Raw genomic sequence first — 20,925 nt, forward strand, 5'->3', positions numbered from 1 at the left:
GACACAATCGGTATACACAAGTCATCGGCTATACTCCAGTAGGACTTCTCAGAAGGAAGAACAGGATACCCGCTGAGAAGTAATAAACAAAACAAAAAAAAAAAAAATGTAGTAGCTGTTCATATGATGTATTTATATGTGGAGCTCCCTTCTGCTGTGCGTACAAATTAGACATTTGAACAAGGTGTTCTATGTATGAGGGGGGCAAAATCTTGAAGAAAATATCTATCGGAGAACTACCGTCAAGATGAGGATGAGAAACCACAAGTTTCTCTGGTGAACTGGAAATGGGTTTGAGGCAAGTTTTCGCAACATTTTTCCACTTAGGCACACACTGTTTCCCTTTTCTTTTAGATGATGAAGTTGATGATATATTTTCAAGCTCATTTTGCGTCATCGATGAGATTATTCACTGCCATTATCAACTCACCACATACGTTTTAGGCATAAGAGGAACTAATTCGTTTTCATTTATGCGCTCCTCGTCTGTTATATCACCTGCCTCATCTGAAGAGATAATGCAAACATCCGTTTCCTCATTAGAAACTCACAGTGTCCAATGTGTCTAGTATTTCATCCAGCGTAAGCAATTTCTTTGCCATTTCGCTATTTTAGAGAACAAATATTCACACGAACACGCTACGTACCAATGTTCCCAAATGGGAACATTAAAATATATCAGTTGCGCAATAACAAACAATGGTCACAAACGCACGTTCACTCACACTACGAAAACGTACACACATTGAGCTCTCAACTGCCCACAATCAGTCTTGCCAACTTTTATATTACGTCGTAAGCACGCAGTGTTGCAACCTTATGTGAAAGACATGAAAACTTCAATTGTAAAAAAATCGAAAGAAACTATTTAAAATTCATTGTTCTGAAATTAAGGCAAATAAAACAATTAACAATTCATTCATTTATAATACTACTTAATATCAGGCAGAAATATAGAAAATATACAACGCTAGAACGCTGAAAAGTTGCTGTTCCCAAAAGGGAACAATGGTACCTAAACGGTTAACAATTGTCGAGAAACTTTAAAACAACAGCACTTTCAAACTTTCGCCGAGATGATTACAGAAAAAAGATCTCTTCCAGATCCTTACCAGAGAGTAGCGTTCCCAAAAAGTGATGCAACGTTCCCTCTTTTGTACTGCCATAATGATGCGTTGCAATAGAAAAGAGGTTGCTCGAGCGTCTCCTGACGATAAATAAATGCGATGTCGGACTTCTTTTATAAAGTTAAGACCTTCTGGACCCCAGGAACCATCTGATTCGATAGCCATAGTGACAAAATTATATTTGTCAAGTAAATTCTGTAATTTCTGCGTTTTTCTGTATCACGGCTAGCAGCCACATTGCCAGCTTGTGCTGAAGAGGAATGTAGATTTGATGGGGCGAAGGTATCGGAATAAGTAAAATCCCATAGAAGTGCTTTTCCTTTCTTCCACAGTATTAGGGTCATACCATCTGGCCTCTTACCGTCTGCACGACTGCATCCCAACGGTTCGCGTATAGAAGGAACGCCTACTGAAATTAGTGACCTCATGATAATGTCGTTCACACTGGAGTGGCGTGAATGTCTACCCGCACTATTGGCACAGAAGAGTCCGTGAAGGCCCTTCTTGTTTACGACACTTCTACAGGCAGGAAATCTGTGTTGTTCGCAAACATCTGCTTCCAAACGCAGTGCACTGGCGATTCGAAAACTGTCATTGGGAAGATGCAGTCCTAAAGAAGGTGATGAGATAGCATGAAGCCAATCGCCTGCTTCAGGAGATGATGTAGCTAGGAGTCTGGCCTTGTCTTCTGGGTTATCGCATGACTGAAGTAGAGAAGAAAAGTGATGATTTATAATGGAATCATCCCAAGAGGATTGTAATCCTCTCTTATCAAGATCAGGGACATCTAATCCTACGATAAATGACCACTTAGAAATGCTGTCGTTGACATCTGAATCCGTTACAAGGCTAAGATCTTGTTGGAGAATGGTCTCGATCAATGGCTTAGCGCCATAGAATGAAGACAGAAAGGATGAAATAGGTACATGGCGCGGCGAATGCCGAGACCTCCGTGGTTAACAGGCAGGGACGCCTGCAACCAAGAGTTATTGTTGAGTGAGCAATTCAGGATAGATTCTAGACAGGTTTTTAAGGTGTTGTCATAGCATTCCAGAAGATCAGCATCCCGACAAGATGGAGCACAGCGAAGAAAGTGTAGCAGCCTTGGCATGGACAATGAGGCGCGTAGTAGGTAAAAGGCAGAGTGTGCTGAACTCAAGGAAAGACGTGTAGAGAAGAATTCTAATTTAGAAATTTTGTCTTCTAATATTGTTCGTCTTGCCTCATTAGATAATGCTGCTCCTAGTAAACTGGCGTTATCTGTCGAAATTCTTTGAATCCCAGGCGCGGTTTCGTCAAACAGCTTGAAGAGGTTATTAGCCTGCTCATTGGAGACTCCGAGAAAGATGACCTCAATTTGGAGAAATTCATTTGCAATCCAATCTCCTTAGCCTGTCTACGGATGATTTCTAATGTCTCTAGTACTGTATCCTTGTCTCCAGCTACAGTCCCGTCATCCAAATACCATATGTTCAGTTCCATATTGATACTGTTAACGATGGATTGTAAAGTTAGTACGAAAACAAACAGGGCCAAGAGGGTCGCCTTTTTGTACGCCACGCTGAGAGAGGATTATTTCGTCTCCTAAGTATAAGTTGCTCGGTTGTGAGTAACACTGATGGACGTATCGATAAATTGACGGAAAACTGGTTTTAACTGTATGAGCATAGAATCACGATTCAACTCGTTAAATGCGTTTCTAAAGTGTATCTTCAGAAACCTTTCTCCTGATGGTGTGGAAAAGAGTAGTACATACGAACAGCATGGACTTCTGCTTCTGCTCCATGTGGAACGCAAACTCCAAGTTGGTGTGGGGATAGCAAATGTGTTAGAGATTCTCTTAATTATATGGCATATGATTTTGGATGACAATCTCCTCCAGACATTGCTTACTGCGATGGGACGAATGCCGCCACTTTTCTTCCTCAAAGCTATTAGTGATGCTCCAAAGAAAATAGGTCTCATTTCCGTGGGCACATCACCCGAAATAATGAGGTGGAGAAAATCACAGATGGCGTTAGTCAGGTGGTCTTTAGCTTTGCAGTCTTGGGATAGTAGGAGGTCCTTTAATATTGAAGGACGGAGACTTAGCATGCCTCCGGATGACCCGGAGGGAAAAGGATTTCAGTGCCTTCGTAAACTCGTCAGCTGATACTCTATGCGCCACAATACTGGGCTCAATAAGATCGGGAGGTTCAAAAGGGTGGCTGTGAGCCGGATGTTTCGCTTTTAATGCTTCTAATACAGTTCCATTCGGAGAAGCTATAGTATCTTCTGAGATGAGAAGCCGTACTACGCTGCGGACGTCACCGTCTACTAATTTGTTCTCGACACTCTTGATGTTAAAAGTTGAATTTGCTGGTCGTCGAGCTTTGAAGGATTTTTTTACTGTGATTAGGAAGAGCTTCGCAGCGAGAATCAGACCAACATTGCACTCTTTGTTCAACCCATCATGTTAAATTATTCACTTTGTCAGCTTTTGATGGAACGCACAGTGTTACGTAAGGAAAAAAGAATAGATCCATCCAAGCTTCTGAGTCGTTTGTATGTACTATATGTTGCAATACCTCGCACAGAGAGTCTTCCACTGTGATTCTAGCCCCTCGAGGTACCGCGTACCTTTGGGGTAGAAGACTTTAATCTTGCTAGAAGCTTATTGCATTTGGAGATCATCTTTCTTGGGTAATCGACATTATCAATCGATGATTGTGACTTTCGTGAAAGAGCAACCCACATTATACAGGATTTATATTTAACAATTATTGAAATTAAAATAAAGCATAATTTGGAAAAATATAAAGCATAATTAAGGAAAAAATAAATCATAATGTGGGTTGCTCTAGTAATTAGTTTTAATGAAATACTCCAAATATGAATTTGTTTGTGAAAATGAATCATAATTTACATATCGTATCATTTTTGATTATAAATATTGATTTAATATATGAAATTGTAGTTGAAAAGATCTGTGTGTAGCTTTTTGTTTTATTTATTTATATATTTATTTATTTTAGCGAAAGGTAAAACATTGAGATTGAACGATCAAGGAGATAACGGAACAAGTAACTAATTCAATTGAAAAATAGGACTTCAGTTCCATACAGTACAGATCTGTAATGTTCATAATGTGTTACACTGTGTAATTTGGTGTGTATATGTAGCGTATGTATATGTTAATTTGTTAATAAATCCTGGAAATAAAGAATGAGTTGATAAGCTGATTTTTGAGTTTAACCTCCCGTTCAGCAGCGAGGCTATATGACGCGTGAACCTACTCACTAACGTGGAATCCGAACTACATGAGCTCCCACCAGGAATTGAACCCGGGTCTCCCGCGCCAAAGGTGCGTACGCTAACCGCTTAGCCACAGAGGAGGTCGAAGTAAAGAATGAGAACGGTGTATAGATCGGAGTTAACATGGGGTAATAAATCGATACTGTTAATCTTGAGAAGTACTTTGCCTTCTTAGAGAGAGAAAGAACTCAAAAGATTATCCATAGCAACATGTAGGGATATTTGCTACTAAATAATAGAACACGTATGGATCTTGTGTATTTATGTTTTTTCACGTTATTCTATGTTAGAAAAGGAAACAGATAAAATATACTTACAGAACTTTGAGATTAGGAAGAAATACTTCGAAGACTTGTTCAGGAATTGACTTCAACTCTGGAGCGCGGTTAATATAACTGAAATAAATAATGAAACAGTGCTTTATTATAATATTAAACAACTCTGGATTATCATTGCTTCTAACCTCAAATTTAGTACAGTCCAACAACTGATAGTTATAGACACAGATATACATAGATATAGATAGTGAAGTTACAGCATCGTAGATGTTGTTACATAGATATTGTGTGTTAAAATATAGTCATAGTATATGGTTCAAAATAACGATGCCGTTGAATTGGTGTGAAAAAAATCATTGAACTGACATGCACTGTTTATACTTTTATGCAATATAGTTTTAATAACGCAATATAGTGTTAAGATTATCGCGTTTCAACCCATAATATTCATTCCACTAATTTCTCTACATTCAGTCACTGCCAAGACATTTTCCATAGACTAGAAAAACATAACTACAGCACATTAAAGAGTCTTTCATTTTACTTTATGTTTGTTCGCTCAAATACTCGTAAAAAGCGTCGATATTACTGAACGATCACTAAAACAATTCTCAATTTCACATCTCTTTCTCTCTTTAAACCCATTTCACATGATGTTCTTTAAAAAGTAAGAGAACATAAAATATACACATTCTATTACTCATTAAATGATAGTTCAGAATGAAATTGCAGATACCCATAACAAATAAATGTCTTTAAAAATCAGCTAGAGATTTAAATATAAGAATTTTTCAGCATCTCTATTTGCTGAATAAAATTGAAGTTGTATGAAACCCATAGGAAAAAATAATTAGAGCCCTTTTATTTATTTATTTATTTATTTATTTATTTATTTTTAAAGTAGCGGAATGGAAGTTTGAAAACGGTAAAATTGACGTGAGAAGAGTATATAGACACAATTTTGTGTTTACGTTCTAATGCTTTGTTAACAATGTTTTCTTCTGATACCAATTATAAAAATCGCTATAAAATATAGTTCTAATTATATGTTCTTTTTAAATTAGTAGAGAAACTCATGAACTTCAAATACTAGTACATAGAAAACAACTAAATTCAATTTCTCTTCCATATAAGAACTAATTAAATTTATCCTATGAAGAAAAAGAACAGAACTGAAAAAAATAAAAAAATAAAATATTCTTATAATACTATAGAGATCGCGGAGTCCTGAAGCTTGACCCATAAATTACTGGTGTCAGCTCCCAACAAAACACGAGGAAGTTTCTCGGTCGTCAAAACCCATCCATGAAATTTTGTCAGTGTCGTCTCTCGCGTTATACGGATAACATGTGAGTGTTGAATGTTGTCGAATTGCCGTTAAGTTTCATTTTTTATTTTTGTTGTTAGTGTTGTTATTTTATATTATTGCTATCATTATTGTTATCTTTAATTCGAACAATTGTTATTGTGTGTGTGTGTGTGTTATAGTTTATTAAGTGCGTTTTCTTCTGGGTCGTCCTCCATGTCTTCTAATTTTAGCAACATTATTGGTTCACTTCTACTATTCCACGCATTCTCAAATGTGCATTTAGAAGACAGCTTCACGAATCGAGACGAATTCTTGGAAAGCATTACACATGAGATAAAGCAGTTCTATGACTGGTGTGGAGCCAAGCTTCCTGATTCGTGAGGGTCACTATAGTCAGTGTTGATAACGTAGAATCTAATAATAATAATAATAATAATAATAATAATAATAATACTAATAATAATAATAATAATAATAATAAGGTCGGTCTCCGTTTTTCATACGTATGTTTTTAAACATATTAACATTTTGTCCTAAATTGATGGTAGACTCGAACACTGATTTTTATCTTTCTATTAACCTCTCTGATTTTCTTATGCAACTATGTAATAATATCATAAGCTTAGTTACTCCTTACATAAATTCACATTTGCCTGATTTTATTGGTATTAATAAAATGTATAAAGTCCTTTAATTGCTTTTCCTATATTTCTTTTTACAGGCTAACTCACAGTACAATTTAAGTGTTTTCCTCAAGCTTTCAGCATGTTGAAATGCAGTATTTTTTCCAAGAAGATTATAATATCAATATTTTTGGAATAGGTAATGGTCGCGCTTTCCCAAAACCCTGAATATCACAGCCCAGCTTAGAGTTTATTTGCTCAACTAAATCTGCATTGTTACGAATATTTTCTCTTATAATCCTTGATTTATTAAAGTACTTTACACTGAGTCTGAAAAATTACAAAATTAAAAATGAAACTTAAAATGTTTTAAACATAAAAAATGAATAATTATAACATAAACTTATATAATACAATTTCTCCATTTATTAAGATTATTATTTTATTTTTTAATACGATGGCTTTGTTACTAAACCATAAAATTTTACTTACATTGTTTTTAAGTTGGTAAGGTTATGGAAGGCTTTTACTTCTATATCTTTGAAATATCTCACGTACTGAAATACTCTGAAAAGGAGAAAAACAATTATTAATGTAAAGAATTATGTGCATAGTCCAGAAAAATATGTACCCTATTTTATAAAAAAAAAAGTAAGAAGAAAAAAACTTGTTCGTACAACTTACTCTTTTTTTCTCCCAAACAAAGGCATTTATACTTAATATTATCGATTTTACAATCCTTGAAAGGTTTACATACTCCTGCTCTTATTATAGTGTATCCTTTATTTGTATGAAATTCCTAACATACGAAATATTCTATTAGATTTTATTATATCGTTATACAAAGCAGTATTACATTACATATAATTTATTGGTGGTATATCAAGTAGTTTATAGATGCCTATATTCATATACTCATAATACTATTATGACATTCGTTTTATATATATATATATATATAAATTGTATATATATATATATATATATATATATATATATATATATATATATATATATACACCAACATATAATATTACATGAAAATTGAAGAATTTACCGGTATAAGTTGGTTATTGTTTAAAAGAGCATTCTTTATGGTTTTCTCTATAGTTGTGCACAAATGGAGTGTTTTAAAAATAATTTTCTTGAAGAAGGGTTACTCATTAGTACGATTTGTAATTTTTATTTTAAAAAAATGGAAACATGTCTTTGGAAAAGTATTTTCTTTAAATTATATTTTCTACTTTTTACTCATAATTTTCTCATTTAGATTTTATTCTGTTTCATACATTTATTATTTACATGTTGTTTCTCATACGGTTCATCTCCGCTCAGGCATCATTTTTAAAAGCTTTTCTGCCCGTTAATTGTGAATTTCCAACTCTTTAATCCGCAATCCATCAAGATATACGACTCTGCATAGGCTAATGTGTGCTTGTTCTTCGGCAAAGAGCTTTGGATCAATATTTACAATAGTACACAGTACATAGTATTTCCTTGCATTTTCTATGAATAGACTAAAATAGACTAAAGTGTCAATAGAAAATTATTTAATTGTCACTAAAAAGTAGAAAATTGTTAATTTTCTTTCTTACATGCTTCCCAACTCTCAGTATCGTTGACACTATAGTCTACCTGAGGAAGATATTCAAATATTACTCTTTGTTTTTTTTTAATATACAAATATACGTATAAATATGTAATATATGTGATAGCCCTTTGCGAGGTTGAGTTTGCATCAATGTCATCTGAAGCGACCGATGAAACTTCGTCCAGCTTAGCTATAAACCTCGTGGTCAGCGCGTTGCGTTGTCGTGTGTTTAACAGGCATATCATATGCTTTCTAAACTTAGTGGCCGTAACAATTTTTATTTATGCGACTCTTCAATTTGCCTCACGACTCTGTGTGCGCGCAAGAAATTCGTATGCACTGGCCAGGAAATGAGCCTGAGACTATTAGGAGTCACACTGTACAAATATATAGACGTAAGTGAAAGTAAGAATGGAACATTGTATTGTCAAGCGATTTATTTCGCTGTGTAAAATTTCATCACTGTCTGATGTCGAGAAATGTGTAAAAATTAATGGTGCAAGATTTGATGGCACGGTTGGACCACTGTAAGTTACAGGAAGGTATATAATAAAGATTTTTAATGAAAAAGATAAAGAAGGTGTAGAAATACTTTCGAGAAAATCACCCATACATAGCTAACACCTCTGTATTATTTTTTCTTTAATTTCATAAGAGAAGTATGTCATATTGTTGGGTCGTTACACTAAGTTCTCTGGAGATTTCCAAGAATAATTGTTTATATATCATTTCATAGTGCTGTTAATGATATACGTATTTGGGAAAATAGTCCACACAAAACTGACCCCTTTTTAAAATTGTAGATATGTAAACTGATAATGCTTTTGATGACTCTTTGTTAATTGTCTTTCGGTTTTAAGTATTTTCCCCCCTGAAATGTTGTGAAGAAAGTGTACATTGTGTCACATTTAGTAATTAAATACTTAATTACTAAAAAAGCAATACACTAAAGACTTTCTACCAAAGCATTTTCCAAACAAAAGTCTTCCAAATAGCAAACCACCAGAAATACTCCCGTACTTTTCCAAGAGAAACAAGGGGGCACGGTGGCTCAGTAGTAGAACGCTTACCTCTGGTATGTGGGGTCCCTGGTTCGATACACGCCAAGCAAGTTTGTGGTAAACAACATCGTATCCGTGGGTTTTCTCGGCGTACTCTCGTTTCCTCCTACATTCTCATTCCACCAAATTCTTCCATCATCATTCACTTGCTTTAAACATCATCTCCCTTAGTCCATAGTACATAATCATAGGGCATTAAACTGATAGATTTAACTTCATTTTTTCCAACAGAAAAGGTTTGAACTATATTGTGAAAGTTGCTAATGAAATATTCATTTACAGATTATGGAATAACTAGCTAAAATGCGTTTTCGAAAGTATTGTTTAAATAAGCCGTCCCAATGCTAATTTATCCCTTCTGACTATTTTCTAAAAAATTGAGATATGTATGTTACATTGTAGCATTATTAAATTAATATAGTAGAATTGTTTATGAAATATTTACTTACAAAATACGAACAAAACTGTTTAACTCGTTTCTGAGAAAATTGGTCAATAAAGCTACTAGTAAACGATCCCTAGGTTATTAGTAATACAAAAGATGCATGTAATTAGGATGATATTCTATGAAATTGCCATTTTCAATTTGTCTCATTCACTGCCCTTACTGCTAGATGTGGAAAAATATCTTCGAAATATTCTTTCAAATATAAAATATTTAGTTTAACGTCCGACGATTATGCCTATTGCGCTAAGGAAGACGATGATTAAGGAAAGTGAAAGATAATGGAAGAATTGTTGGAGTGGTAATATGGAAAAAACGAAAGTACCACGAGAAAACTCACGGACACGATGTTGTGCACCACGAACTTACTTGGCTGGGAATCGAACCAGGGACTCCACTCACCAGAGATAAGCGCTCTACCACTGAGCAACTATGACTCCATTATTCAAATCAAAAGCATGTAAACGAAGTAAATAAAAATACATAAAACGTAAGATATATAAAAAAACTGTAACAACAAAATTTTCTAATATTGTTTCAATTCTTTCTTGACTTATTACGCATAAATATTTGAGTATATTGCAAACGGTTCAGAATATGAGGAAATGCGGCATAGTAAACCTGGGTAGGTAAAGTGGACCTCCTGTTTTTCTCTGGAATAATTAAGGACAGCGAATTGGTAATACTCTCAGAAGGTGTTACTCTCGTCCTCAGTCATCTACCTAAACTTCAGTAAGAAGACCATTGAAGTCGAGTCAGGAGATATTATTGCATGTGTGAAGAACATTCCAATATTTTTCAAAGGTATATTTCTTTACGGTTTTCTTCTTATAATCTGAACATGCAGGATTATATAAACAATGTTGAACTACGAATGAAATATCACTGTATGTTACATTTGCTTGGTGTGACCTTAAAATGAATACCGTGTAATTTATTGAAGAAACATGTAATAATCCTGTTGGCGGATAAAGTAGACTCCAATATGGTGGCTAAACTGGAGTAGAGTCTATTTTGCTCGATCTTTTTAAGTAGAGTGTTTTATTGTTTGTGTTATTATTTATTACACGAATAACGTAAAATTTATGAAGTTATTATTAGTGATGCCTATGGATTCTGATGCCATATGTCAACCTTCCACGTCATCAAACTCCGTATTTCGAGAACCTTCTTCCCAAATCTTGGTACCACCACCACCATGTCTTCCATCTGCAACACTTGGTGGACGTGTCAGAGCAAAGGGGTCTGGATATGTTATTACGTTAAGACTTTTCAGACAACAAGTTTTTGCAGCATCAACTAAACGTTTAAAATCATCTCGTCGTTTAAATTTTGAACAGGGTTCGGGCACGGCAAAAGAAGCAAACACTCATCCACTCATGCGACTGATGATCAACTTGAGTGTAATGATGCCTATTGCCTCTTGCGTTCTTTGTAGTATAAAATGTAGCCAAGATTGTGATGATGAGAAGTGGATCCAGTGCCTAAAGGTTTTGAGTGGTGGTATGAAACATGCACTGGATTAGATATTGTTGAGCGTTAAGTTTGTGATTTGTGTAAAGAATATATAACATATTGCTCAGCTCGGGATACCTAAGTAGTGCTCAAATAATTCTGAATTGTTAATTGTTCTGACATAAAAGTGAATGAAGAGCGCGTAGTGCATTTTTATTTTAGTTATTGTTCATCTATTTTTATTACCGGTACTTGTGTTTTCGTGATCTGAGGGTTCACTTTACCCGATCATTTTGCAAACGGACAAAACTCGCTATTTTTTATTTAACAAGGAGTTACTGAAAGATTAATACAACGTAAGTGAAATTGTTGTGTTCAAATATTGTACAAATAAACAAAGAATTGTTTTCTCCTAATAGTATTCAATACATGTGTATATTGACAAATTTCTGTTTAAAAATAAAAATGGGGGTCCAAATTACCCGCACTTCCTCTACATCAAAAGATATACCATTAGTACTACCGTCCTTCACATTTCCCAAAGTTGTAACTAGAACTTTTGAATTCCACAGAAATTCTTAAAATATTTTTTCAGCATCGGTTTACTACATATACTAAAAGTTTGAAAATGAAATTAATTGTTTAGTTTTACGCGCCATAGCTATACTCTGTGGGCTAAACAGCATACATTATTAAAGCAATCGATAATTATATTAGAATTGTTGAATTAAATAGAGGGAAAAAGTAAAATCCTGAGAAAACGCACTGCCACATTGATGATTACAAACTCAACCATAAATTTTCGCGCATTGTCACATAGGAACGATATGATTGTCATAACTGTGAATTATATTATGGGAAATGGGGAAAACTTTACGAAGAACAAGTTTTACGAAGAATTGTTTGGAGCTGATATTCGACTTAACAGAGTCTCTATTTCAACAGAAAAGTAAAAAAAAAAACCCCAAAGGACAATCAATAAAGAAAGCTTACGGGAGGAACCCTGTCAAGGAGGTATCCACAAATATGCTGGACCTTGCCAGATTAGCGTTCGACTACCTAACATTACTATATTTTGATGGATCAACGAAGACAAATCTCAATAAAAAATGTCCTTTCATATAGAGATCTGAATAGAGGGTCAATGTAGATCCGAATTTAAACCATAATCTCGAAGTGCGAAGATATGACAAGGTTTTTCAACTTTTAGCCTATGGTCACAGTGGATCCGACTTTCACTGATTTTTTAGTCTGACATACTCTGACGACATCGGTGAAATAAATAAATGCATTGAGAGAAGTGTACGTGGTCAGACTGACGCCGACATGGTCTGGCGACTACGGCCGACTTCTACCGACTACCGATCAGAAACAAATTATTTTGCTTTTGTCGTCAGAGTAGAGACCTGCACGGGCCGAATTTTTCGGCCCGAGCCCAATCGAGCCCGAATGTACCTAGGCCCGGCCCAGCCTGGGCCTGAAAAGTTTTGGAGATTTTTGGCCCGAGCCCGGTCCGGCCCGATAAGTTTTTTAAAATTCTTGGCCCAAGCCCGGCCCGGGCCCGATAAATTGTAAAAGTTTCATTTTGTAACATCTTTCACGGGCACACTTCTTCAACGTTTGCCTTTATTCTAATTATTGTCTAACGAAAGTCAATAATTACTAAAGAATTGCAATTAATCGGCCCCAGCCCGGCCCGACCTGAAGAGAAATCAGTGTCGGCAAGCCCAACCCCGGCCCACGGGCCGGGCTGGGCTTCGGGCCTCGGGCCTAGCCCGGCCCGTGCAGGTCTCTACGTCAGAGTACGCCAGACTAGCGGGTGGTTTACTACTCATCGCAGGTATTGAGACTCCCATTTACATGTTACAGCAAGCCGTTCTTCTGCTCATACATATTTTCGAAAATTACTTTGCTTCTCTATGCGTCCTCGGATCTTCTGTAAGATGTGTCAAAATGAATCCTGTTCCATTCTGAAGTACTGAAAAAAACTTCTGTGGCTGCTCCACCAACTTTGGAAACTGCGTGTGAAACTCGCCATATTTCTCTCTTTCTTGAAAAATAGTAATTACACATTTGCTCATTTCTTCCTCTAAAAGTAATATTTTTAACACAGGATTTCCTAATAACAGCAATTAATCGTCCATACTGTACACCACAACAAGACAGACTGACGACGGTTTGGTTGCAGTGTGACCAAGCAGTCGGCAGACGCGCCAGAGTGAAAAATTGGATGCACTGTGACCATAGGCATAACCGACTTTAGAAAAGCGAGATCTAAATTCGACCCGTTTACACACACACACACACAGACATATATATATATATATATATATATATATATATATATATATATACAGGGTGTATCAGACCACTCGTCTCAGGCATTTTTCGCGGCTCGTAGTGTACGTGAATACTTCAAACAAAAAATTAAATGACCAAATCTTATGTGGAGAATCAAATCGTGATACTTCCATATCCAGTTGCGTAGCGGAAATATTTCCAGGAGGTGTCAACTTCAAAATTTTAAATAGAAAGTGGTATCAATTTCAATTTCTTTGGAAGTATTATTGAAGAAGAAACAACTTTTATAGGAAACAATTTTCGCTAAAGTCTACGGTTTGGCATCTACGAGTGCTATTTGTTGTTAAATTGCTACTATCAAGACCACACGTTCCAGGCATTTTTCTCGGTTCGTAGTGCACGTACACACATCAAACAAAAAATATGGTGAACGGTTTCCCGATCGTGCTTGGCAATCGAGAAAAGTATTTCGGGGTTTGGCACTTCGTGTGCAGAGGACTGGGCATGTTCAACCTCATCACAAAAAACGTCAACAGATCAAACGCCGTGTACAGGATAATCGGTCTCCCGACATCCTTGGTGCAGTCCATATGGATCCCCAATATCGACAAGACAATTAGGCACGGATGCTGCTATGAGCCACATGACTGTTTGGAGGATTCTGCATAATAACTCGTTTCATCCTTACCGTGTTCACCTGCATCAGGAACTCCGAAAACAAGATTTCCATAACCGTCTGGAGTTTTGTCAGTGGAGGAACGCCAGGAACCCCTGTTTTCATCAGAACATTCTGTGGACATACGAGGCAACCTTCAAGAGTAATGAAGATGTCAACATACACAACGCTCACTACTGGTCCAGCTTGAATCCTCACTGGGTGAGCGTGAAATTGACAACCAAAATATCTGGATACTTAACGTCTGGTGTGGTGTAGTGGGAGGCTAAATAATTGGCCCCTATTTCTTCGAAGGTACTTTAACAGGGGTAGAGTACGCTAATTTTTTGTCACATGTTCTTTGTGAGTTGTTGGAATATGTCGTGAAATGACGTGGGATGTTGGAATATGTCGTCTAGCAACTCGTGAAATGACGTGGGTACAACAAGACGGCTGCCCTGCTCATTTTGCAAGAGTTGCCAGACATACTGTTGAACGTTTATTTCCAAACAGGTGGATCGGAAAAGGAGGCTTGGTTTCCTGGCCAGCTCGTTCTCCGGACCTACTTCGCTTGACTTTTTCTTTTGGGGACGTGTCAAGGAGCTGGTTTACCAAAAGCATCCTACTACAAGAGAGGACATGATGAGGAGGATCCGTAATGTGTGCCGTGCACTAAGTACAAATGAAGTGTTAAGAGCAGTCAACAATGTCCCGGTATGCATTCGCATGTACATCCAAGTGCTGGACGATCCTATGAATATTTGTCCAAGTATGATATTTTGGGAAGAATGTACAGAACTTGCAGTTCATGTTATTTATTGTATTTATTATCTTCACATTATTTGTACTATTTTTGAACAATTATTTGTGCAATTATTGTGAAAAGTGATTTTTATTGAAATGTTTTCATAAGTTAGGTAACCCGTTAAGAAGCACGAGAGAGTGGCAATAATTTAATAACTTTTAAATTTTAATTTTTGTTTTATATACTTTATTGAAGATACTTTAGATCAAATTTGTTTCATACATAGTTTCACTTAAAACCCATGAGTGTTTTTCTTTGCTTTCCTATTTTGAATTGGTTCCGATCCCGCAATTTAAACTATACTGTCCTGCAATACTGTTTTAATTTGTTGATACGTACAACAGATATGTCATAACGTTTGACACTGAATGATATAAAGAGTTTTCAACAACAATGCTATTTGATAGAACATGTGTTATCTGGTGTTCTTGTAAAGTAACTGCCGATTACGAGGGGCATACTGAAAGTCATGAGCAACATCATTGATTACCCTAATGAACTACTTCCTATATAACTAATGGGAATTAACTTTTTCTCACATTGCAATGAAAGTGATTCTGCGATACTATCGGTTAGAGCTGTAACTATCTGTATCGTCTGCTACTAGCAGTGGCTAAGTACATCATTGGCTAATTCTATCAGACTCAGGCGCTCTGAATGATTTGATTCGTTCTTGGTTTTAATAGTTCCTAGTACCCAACTTCCTTGAGTGGTGGTGCCACGGTCTCCACAGTTTCAGCGGAAGAGCAGCTGAAACCTCTTATACTATATAATTACTTTATGAGCAACATGTTTTCACAACCGTAATCTTTAGTTGTAAGTAAAACCAGGTATATCATCTCAATCTACAGACATTTCTTTCTTTCTTTCCATACGTTGACGCTGTTTTTTGCTAGCACGTAACCACAGGCAGGATTTCCAAAATGGCCTGCAGCGATGTTTCGTTTCGACACCGTGCTATATTTGAATTCCTTGTTAAAGAGGACCAATCTGCTTCTGAAATTTACCGCAGACTGCTGTGCGCCTATGGAGTTGTGTGCATGGGTGCCAGCAGTGTTAGGAGATGGGTAAAACATTTTAAGGGTGGAAACACGATTATCGAACATCAGCCACGCAGCGCGCACTCTCAAAGTGCCTAAACGAAACTCAAGAAGGTAAAGGTTGATGAGCTGATTAGGGGAGATAGGGGTAAAACTTATCACTGTGAATGATATCGCTGCAAAACTTGGTGTTGAACTTAGTGCGGTGCAAGAAATGATTCACAGGTTAGGTTATCGGAAGATTTTTGCCCGTTGGGTCCCACGGTTGTTAACCGAGGACCACAGACGTCAGGGACTAACCATTGCCCAAACCCTTCTTCAGAGATTTTGATATGAAGGTGATGACCTTTTGACGGATATTGTGATTGGGGATAAAAGCTGGTTCCATTATTATGAACCTGAAACAAAATGACAGAGAATGGAATGGCACTACTTGATTTCACCACCGAAGAAAGCCAAGAGAGTGCAATTGATAGGAAAAGCTATAGGGAGCGTCTTCTGGGATTCAGAGGGTTGCAATATGGTTCACTTTCTTGAGCCTGGACAAACCATAAATTTTGGCCGCTACATCCAGAAACTTTTGAAGCTCCGTCGTGCCTTGCGTGATAAGTACCCTGGAAAGAAGATCATCCTTAAATAGGATAATGCGAGTTGGCATATTTTACGTGCCACTATGGAGCAGATCAGGAGATTTGGGTGGAAAACTTCCACATCCTCCCTGCAGCCCCGGCATGGCACCCTCCGACTACTATCTTTTCGGTTTTGTGAAGGAACAGATGCGAGGCTACTGATAAAGACATTGGAGTATATTCTTCAAGCAGTGCGTCAGTGTCTATGGGCAGCTGGAACGGAATTCTATCGCAAGGGTACTTTGAAACTTGGAGAATGATGGGGAAAATGTCCGCAAAAGAACAGAGACACTTAGAAAAGGAAAGGAAAGGTCTATAGATTGAGACGATATATTTAGTTTCACTTACAAATAAAGATCACGGTTGTGAAAAAATATTGCTCACGACTTTCAATGCGTCCCTCGTAAAACTTTTGTTCTGTAGTCGCAATTAAACAATAAATAAGATATAGATTTAAAATCGTAGAATTTAACGAAAAGTGCTGCCTGTAAAAGTTCTTTCTTTTTCAATAATACTTCCAAAGAAACTGAAATTGATACCACTTTCTATTTGAAATTTTGAGATTGACACCCCGTGAAAATATTTCCGCTACGCCACTGAATATGAAAGTATCATCATTTAATTCTCAACATACATTTTGGTCATTCAATTTTTTGTTTGAAGTATCTACGTGCACTACTAGCCGAGAAAAATGCCTGGAACGTGTCTTCTGGTACACCCTGTATATATATATATATATATATATATATATATATATATATATATATATATATATATATATATATATATATATATATATATATATATATATATATATATATATATATATATATATATATATATATATATATATATATATATATATAGATATATGTCTGTGTGTGTGTGTGAGTTTGTGTGTATGGTGACTATTAATTCGATGCATTCTTTGAAAGGGAATATTCTACAAGTACTTTGAAACATTTTCACCTACATGAACCGGGGTTCACCTATATGAAATCAATAGTTTCTGAGTAATTCGCACATGTGTGATTTCTTTGAAATTTGCCGGCTGACGAGAGGTACACGGGAAAGGTATGAAGTCCAAAGGTATAACATTGCAGATGTAGAAGTGTACGTACAGTACACGAGTCTAACTAGTGGAAACCAAAATATGAGACCACTAATAAAAATAGAAGCACTGAAGTACGAAAATAACGGACGAAGCACAGTGTCGAAGCAGTGTTGCCAAAGTGGAAATTCAGAAAAGCACTAAAACACAGCACAAACGCCGAAATCATGCATGCTCTGGGATGATCTATCTCCGATCATATTCGTGGTGGGCGTGTTTGACGTTCCACTCTCCCACGTGACGAGGGTTGTAGCGTGGCCCCTTTCCAGTTCCGGACGATAGGTCAGATTATGTGGTTAGTTTTGTCAGGAATGTCTGGTGTAATTTGTACCAGTATTTTTGGACACCTTATATATATCTAGTATTCTGCATCCCGCAATCGTTGTAGACTGCGTATCAGCCAATTGAAACGTTCTGACGTGGGCTGTGACGAAGGCGCTATTTAACCAAACGTGTCCAAGCGTGACGTCCCCGGGAATTACAAACAAGTATACATAAACAGAAGAAAATCAATTGGGTGCAACCGATACGCCATTGGGAAGACATTCGTGTATGTATAGTTATCATTGAGGAGTACGTCGCTGGCAACGAAATTATAACAATGTGTTAGGACAGTTCCGCGGTGCGTATGAAGGGCTAGTTGACAGACAAAGCCTGTGACATTGCTACTGTTATTCCATGTTTTTTTTTTTTGTTTTATGGCAAAGAAAGGGGCGGTACAGTACGTATATGATGTTTCCGAGAAAGAACGTGTGTTCCAAGTGCTGTGTGTGTGTGTGTGTGTTTTGTTAGTGTGCATTGATTGCGCGTCTTTGCTATCATTAAGACACCAATTCGGGGTTTACACTATTCACAAGACAGGTACTTACGTTTCATAAGTGCAAAGCAATACAATGGACCCAGGGCGTGTTGTTGCTCTTTCGAAAAATAATTCGGTATCAACGAAACCACACCAACTCCCGCTGATGTGGTTATGTTTCGACAAATTAGACAGCAACTGGCGAGGAATGCCATCGATGTGCAAGAAATCAGTACACTCGACGTTCTGAATCGGAATAGAATCATAGTGACGTGAACGTGATCGATAGCGAAGTTGAGGAGGTAGAAACAAATTTCCAATCACAGAAAAAACCCTGCACACCACCACAATCACAGAAAAGTAGTAATTCCGATTATCTGCCATCACCTCCAAAGAGACAACATATAGATCTTCCAACTGAATATCTGGAGAATGCGTACAAGTATTGGACGAGAAAGCCAAAACATGACAAGATGCAATTAGCACCACGTCACAAGGTAATTGACGGGACATCCAACAGATTAAAATTCACATGCAGTTCAGTTCAGAGCAAATTTAGACTCCTGCGTTACGCACACCAACTTTCTAGATTTGAGAACAGTCGGAAAGGAATATCCATCACACGTATCAACGAGGAAGTCTGGAAATTGTTCAAAGAAGCCCGAGCTAGCAACGCCATCGTTCATGACCGAACTCTTCGCGTGTGGGAATTACACGTAAAACAGCAATTGATGGTTGAACCGACATTTAGTGGTCATATTGGCACCTGCAGTTTCAAAGCTTCACGGACATAGTTACACAATTTTAAGCGAACATATAATATAGGTATTCAAACAGCTACCCATCGATTTGGAAGAGGTTGCTACCTGGATGAGAATGAGATAAAGTTAAGTGCAGATCACTTTATTTCTGACACAAGAGCCCTAATTGCATCAAAGCACACTCCTGAACAGGTAGTTAATGATGACCAAAGTCGCTTCGAAAAGGACCTGCATTCCCACCGAACTCTTGCTGTGAAAGGAGCTAAACGAATAAATATTGAGGTGGGGTCTCTTGTCGCTACTACACATTGTTATATGATCATGCCAGTGATTTCCATGTCTGGTAGTCTTCTTTTTCCTCTCTATGTGCTCCTGGCGGAACCGGCTGGTCGCTTTACTAGGACTAAAGCTCATGATCCCCCAAACAATAGATCGTTCGCTGGAACTATTACTAACATGAAAAAAGGCGATCTGCAAACGTCCATGGCACAAATGTTTTGGCCTTCAATCCAAAAAACTTCTACCAGTCGTGTTCGTCTGCTTGTGTACTCATGGAGTGCAAATAAGGATGTGATGCTTATTCAGGACACAGTTCCTAACGGCATGGATTCTGAGCGAAGGTTAATTCCCGAGAAATGCACCTTGATGCATCAGCCCCTTGATGTTGGTTTCTTTCGCTCTTACAAAAACTTCGTCCGCTTCATTACAACAGTTTTTTTTGCCTACTGGCGAGTGCGACATTTCTACGTATGCAATCCTTTGCTCATTACCAGTTTTCTGCCGACAGGTTTCGGAACAAGATCAAGTTTGCCTTCTTCAGATGCGGTTATACTGATGAAATGCCAGCGTACTTTCTGACACCAACTGAATACTGTTTCGATGCCACGCTATCAGACGAATGCCAGGAAGAAACATGTAGCAATGTGAGCTTCGTCAGGTGTGCACATTGTACGAAGTGTTTCTGCTTATCTCACACCCTCATTACAAAACTACATGTCAATTATTCGCAATAAAACAATGTGCCACAAGCAAACTGCTACGAAATTTTATTGAATGACCCTGCGACTTCGTTCTACACATGGTAGCAGTGGCGTATTTACGATTTTCTTTCGGGACGAGCTTTGCTAACTTTGGGGGGGGGGGCTTTGCCTGAAAATGTGAAAATTCTACAAGATATTTCATATATTTGACTATAGTAAGTAAGATTTCGGGGGGGAGGCTTAAGCCCGGAAGCTCTCTCCCCTAAATACGCCACTGTATGGCAGTTATCAAATCTCAAGAACGCATTCAAACCACTACAATGTCTGGGAAACTAACGTCACATGCGTGAATCATGAGAAATTTGAATTTAATAAAGTTATTAGAATGCAGATCATTCACATGTTTCCCTTTGTGTATTTTGCAACGTAAAAAAATGTTAGGTAACATTATAAAATGCAATAGTTTTTGTCAACGTATTTATTAAAGAGTAGCATTTTAAATATTCTTTTGGTTCATTCATATATTCTGTATATACAACTTACAATTAGACAATTGTTCCTAATCCTCTCTATATATTACTTGCTCTAAGGAAGGATATGATCTGATTGGAGAGCATTAAATAAATAACAAAATGAAGAGTCCAACCTTTCACTTCATTCA

The 20,925-nt window shown here is 37.1% G+C and overlaps 1 protein-coding gene across 1 annotated transcript in view; it reads right to left on the minus strand.

Moving 5' to 3' along the window:
• LOC145665254 (lutropin-choriogonadotropic hormone receptor-like) overlaps window positions 1–20,925 on the minus strand; it is a 642,745-nt gene that overhangs the window by 372,395 nt on the left and 249,425 nt on the right. The window contains exons 4-5 of the mRNA XM_081732546.1: window positions 7,124–7,198; window positions 4,739–4,816 (exon numbers count right to left, since the gene is read on the minus strand). Coding sequence (XP_081588672.1) covers window positions 4,739–4,816; window positions 7,124–7,198 — 153 coding nt within the window. The remainder of the gene's footprint in view (window positions 1–4,738; window positions 4,817–7,123; window positions 7,199–20,925) is intronic.

Source organism: Thermobia domestica, chromosome 11 (genome assembly GCF_964235325.1).
Source record: "Thermobia domestica chromosome 11, izTheDome1.hap1.1, whole genome shotgun sequence".
NCBI classification, from domain to species: domain Eukaryota; kingdom Metazoa; phylum Arthropoda; class Insecta; order Zygentoma; family Lepismatidae; genus Thermobia; species Thermobia domestica.